This window comes from Plasmodium gaboni (assembly GCF_001602025.1).
Source record: "Plasmodium gaboni strain SY75 chromosome Unknown, whole genome shotgun sequence".
In the NCBI taxonomy this organism is placed as follows: Eukaryota; Apicomplexa; class Aconoidasida; order Haemosporida; family Plasmodiidae; genus Plasmodium; species Plasmodium gaboni.
In genome coordinates, this window is record NW_017385306.1 from 1 (window position 1) to 4,318 (window position 4,318).

Below are 4,318 nucleotides of genomic sequence, written 5' to 3' on the forward strand. Positions count from 1 at the left end.
ATATATATATATATATGATACATTAAACATATTATATAAATATTATATATAAATATTATATATATATATATTATGATACATATATTTATTTATATATTATATATTTTTAACCCTCATAAAAATATTATTATATTAAAATTATACTTCATTTTAATATAGCATTAATATATAATATTATATATATATAATAATAAATATTTACAAATATATATTCATTGTTGTATATATATATATAATAATAAAAAAATATAATATATGTAAATATTATTAATATATATATTAAATAAGAAAAAAAAAAAAAAAAATATATATATATATATATATATAATATATTAACCCTCGTTATATATATATTTTGATTTTATAATTTTTTTGTTTTATTTATTCATCATATTTAAAAAAAATAATTTATTTTTCGTAATTTTTTTATAAAAGTTATAAAAAATAAAAAGGAAACTTATTTTGTTATAAATAATATTTTTTTATTAATATTATATATCATATATAAAAAGAAAAATAACGTATTTTTAAATATATATAAAATATTTCTGTCGTCAAAATGGTAAGAGGAAAAATTGACATATAAAAAAAAAAGGAAAATTCAAAGAAAATTTAAAACAACATGATTAATATATATATGTATATATTTAAATATATGTTTATTTATTTATATGTATGTTTATATATATGTTTAAATATTTATCTATCCTTGTTGATATATAATTATTTTTTATTTTACTTATTTATTATTTATTTTTTACTTTTATAGAGTAATGTTAAAGCTTATGAATTAAGGACCCTCAAGAAAAAAGAATTATTAGATAAGTTAGATGAATTAAAAAAGGAATTAAGTGGCTTAAGAATAAGCAAAGCCATAGGGAACTCTGCAAAGAATTCAAAAATCCACGGCGTCAGGAAAAGTAATTATTTATATATATGAAATTGTTATATGTGTTATATATATATATATGTAATTATAGATTTATATATTTTTATTTATGCATAGAATGAATATATTTTGTTCTGTATAATATATGTTTAAATAAATATATATTATGTTTATATATATATATATTATATGCACCTTGTATTTTTTCATACACATATATTATTTATTTATTCATTTTAATCATATCAATACAAAAGATGTGGCAAGAGTCTTGACTGTTTATAATCAAAAAAGAAAAATGGAATTGAGACAATTATACAAAAACAAAAAATTCAAACCATACAATTTAAGAAAAAAGTTGACAAAAAGTAAAAGACTTCAATTATCACCCAAACAAAAAGCAGCCATGACATTAAGGTAAAAAAAAAAAAAAATAAAAAAATAAGAAAAAAAATTATGAACTGTTCAGGCAAAAATATAAAAAATAAAAAATATATAATCTAATTATATATATATATATATATTTGTTTAATATGGTTCTATTTATTAATTTTATTTTTTTTTGTTTGTTATATATAAACAATTAATAATATGAAATATTCATATCGATTATTAATATATATATAATATGTGTAATATATTCGTTTATATTTATATTTATATTTTTATCATTGTAGACAAAAAAAAAAAGTACAAAATTTCCCACAAAGAAAATACCTCGTTGTACACAAAGAATAAATGCCGTCCTGTTCTTATAAACATACCCACAAAAAAAAAATAAAATAATAAAATAAAATAATAAATTATAATAATAATATAATAAAATAAACATAAGACATGAAGTATTTTTTTTTTTTTTTTTTTATATATTCCTTTACAGTATAGGGAAATACGAACTAAGAAAAATATATTTAATTGAAAAAATACTATTTGTTTTTTATATATTTATTTTAATATATTTTTTATTATATTTTATTATTTCATTTATATATATATATATATGTGGAAATTTTTTTTTTTTTTTTTTTTTTTTTTTTCTTAAATATAATTAGAAAACTTTTTAAATATTTAAAAGATATAAAAATAATAAAAAAAAAATTTGATTGTTACACATATATATATATATATATAAATTTATATTTATATGTGTGTAAAGATTATATATTATTATTTACTAAACCATTTTGTATAAAACAAATGAGAATAAAATTAGGCTCTTTTATATTTAGTTATAATTTTAAAAAATTAACAAAAAAAAAAAAAAAAAAAATGACGAATTTAAATAGACAAATATAAAATGTATATAATCATATTGGTATTATTAAATAGGATATATACACACAAAAAAATAAATAAATAAAAACATACATATTAGTATATATGACAATATTTATGTCATCATAATTGTATAATAGAGAAAAAAAAAATTTTTTTTTTTTTTTTTTTTTCCTTATTACTAAAAAATATGATATTATAAATTAATAATGACCACACCAAATTGATGCAAAAAAATATAAATAAATATATATAAATAAATATATATAAACAAATATATATGTATATATGTTTATATTTATATTTTATTATGTTAACATTTGTGGGTCGTTGTAAAATGCCCAGACGTTACTTCTATTTTCTCCTTTATATATTTTCTTATTCTTGTCATTTTCATATATGTAATCGTACTTGCCAAATACCAATCTCCGTTGCTGAAAGGAAATAAATAAATAAATAATAAATAAATAAATAAATATATATATATATATATTTATATTTATAAACTCATTATTGTGTTTATACACAATATATTTTGCATATTTTATATATTACATGTCCAATTTTTGAAAGCGGAATGTTACTGTGCCTTAAGCAAACTGGCTGGTCAATATTATCGATCCAATGCTAAAAAGAAAATGTAATGAAATGAATATGAAAGCATAAATATATGTTTATATAAAATATTATAATAATAAATAAATAAATATACTACTAACCTCACTGATGAGAGTTACTTTTGAGCCAGGATAATGCTTGTTAATTAAAAATCTAAAAAAAAAAAAAAATATATATATATATAGAAAGACATATATTATTACATATATATATATATATATATATATGTGCATTGGCTACGATAACAACTTATATTTATAAAGTTACATATTTTCTTTTTTTTTTTTAAAGAAAATATATTTTTGATTACCTTAGATAGTTTTTAATACCATGGAAGTGACCCAAATAGCCATTATACTTAAAAGCGAAGTGTCCTCTTTTTGCTCCCATCAATGTACAAATTCCCAAACCCTTTAAAAAAAAAAATAAAAAAAAAAAAAAAAATAATAAAATAATAAAATATACACACAAATATATAAATATATAAATATATATAAATATACATATATTTATTTCCTTTTTAATAATATACATACATTTCCTTGGTCAAACGTATTTAGAACATCTTTAATTTTTTCCACCTCTTTGGAATCTATATCTCTTTCACCAAAAACTACTTCAATTGGTGTGTGACTTTTTAAAAAAAAAAAAAAAAAAAAAATACATATACATATATATATATATATATATATATATATATATATATATGTGTTCATATTACAATGAACAGATTATATATATTTACATATGAATAATTCTTTTCTTGTTTTTTGCTCATAAAAAAATTATTTTTTTAAAAATATACATAAAATTTTTATTTCATTTTATTTTTACATGTCGTCAGTTTTTCCGGTCCCCATTTCTTCAACATTGTAAAAGTAGCCAACGTCTGGAACTTTATGGCTATAAAAAAAAAAAATAAATAAAACAATACATACATACATATATATATACACCTATGTGCTTACATATTTGGATATAACTTTTTTTGCCTACTTATTTTGACTAAGGTTAGTACTTATAACGTAATCATAGTCTTGATCTTTTCTCAGTTCTCCATATTCAAAATTTGGATATATTTTTTGTCTTCTTAATTTATGTGGGGAATCATCATATATAGGATATCCCCATAAAAATGTTTTAAAGTAAGTTGACTTTGTTTTTTTTATTAAAGATGATTTATTTCTTGTTAGATATTTTTGTTTATGATTACACACAAATAAGGGTAAGTATTTTGTTCGCGCCTTTTTTATATGTACACATCTAATTAATATATGAAAAATATAAAATACAGGAAAAAAGAAAAAAAAAACAAAGCAACAAAAAACACACTTTGTTTTCATATTAAAATAAAAAAATAAGCAAATAAAAACATTCACATGTATAAATTATATATATTTTTTAAATATATCATTTTTTTTTTATTCATATTTAAAGAAATAATATTATTATAAATAAAACAATAAAATAAAATAAAATAAAATAAAAATGTAAATTTTTTTTTTTTTTTTCAATATGTTGTAAAATATTATCATA

General features: G+C 16.5%; 2 protein-coding genes across 2 annotated transcripts; one reads left to right on the plus strand and one right to left on the minus strand.

Moving 5' to 3' along the window:
• Window positions 1–559: 559 nt before the first annotated feature.
• PGSY75_0013500 (putative 60S ribosomal protein L35) lies at window positions 560–1,627 on the plus strand (the record flags this gene model as incomplete). Its single annotated transcript, XM_018783273.1, has 4 exons — window positions 560–562; window positions 770–920; window positions 1,147–1,306; window positions 1,567–1,627. The coding sequence occupies 4 exons, from the start codon at window positions 560–562 to the stop codon at window positions 1,625–1,627; spliced, it is 375 nt and encodes a 124-aa protein (XP_018638949.1).
• An 845-nt stretch (window positions 1,628–2,472) lies between these two features.
• PGSY75_0013600 (hypothetical protein) lies at window positions 2,473–4,125 on the minus strand (the record flags this gene model as incomplete). Its single annotated transcript, XM_018783274.1, has 7 exons — window positions 2,473–2,598; window positions 2,720–2,791; window positions 2,884–2,935; window positions 3,093–3,193; window positions 3,319–3,415; window positions 3,617–3,685; window positions 3,779–4,125. The coding sequence occupies 7 exons, from the start codon at window positions 4,123–4,125 to the stop codon at window positions 2,473–2,475; spliced, it is 864 nt and encodes a 287-aa protein (XP_018638950.1).
• Window positions 4,126–4,318: the final 193 nt, after the last annotated feature.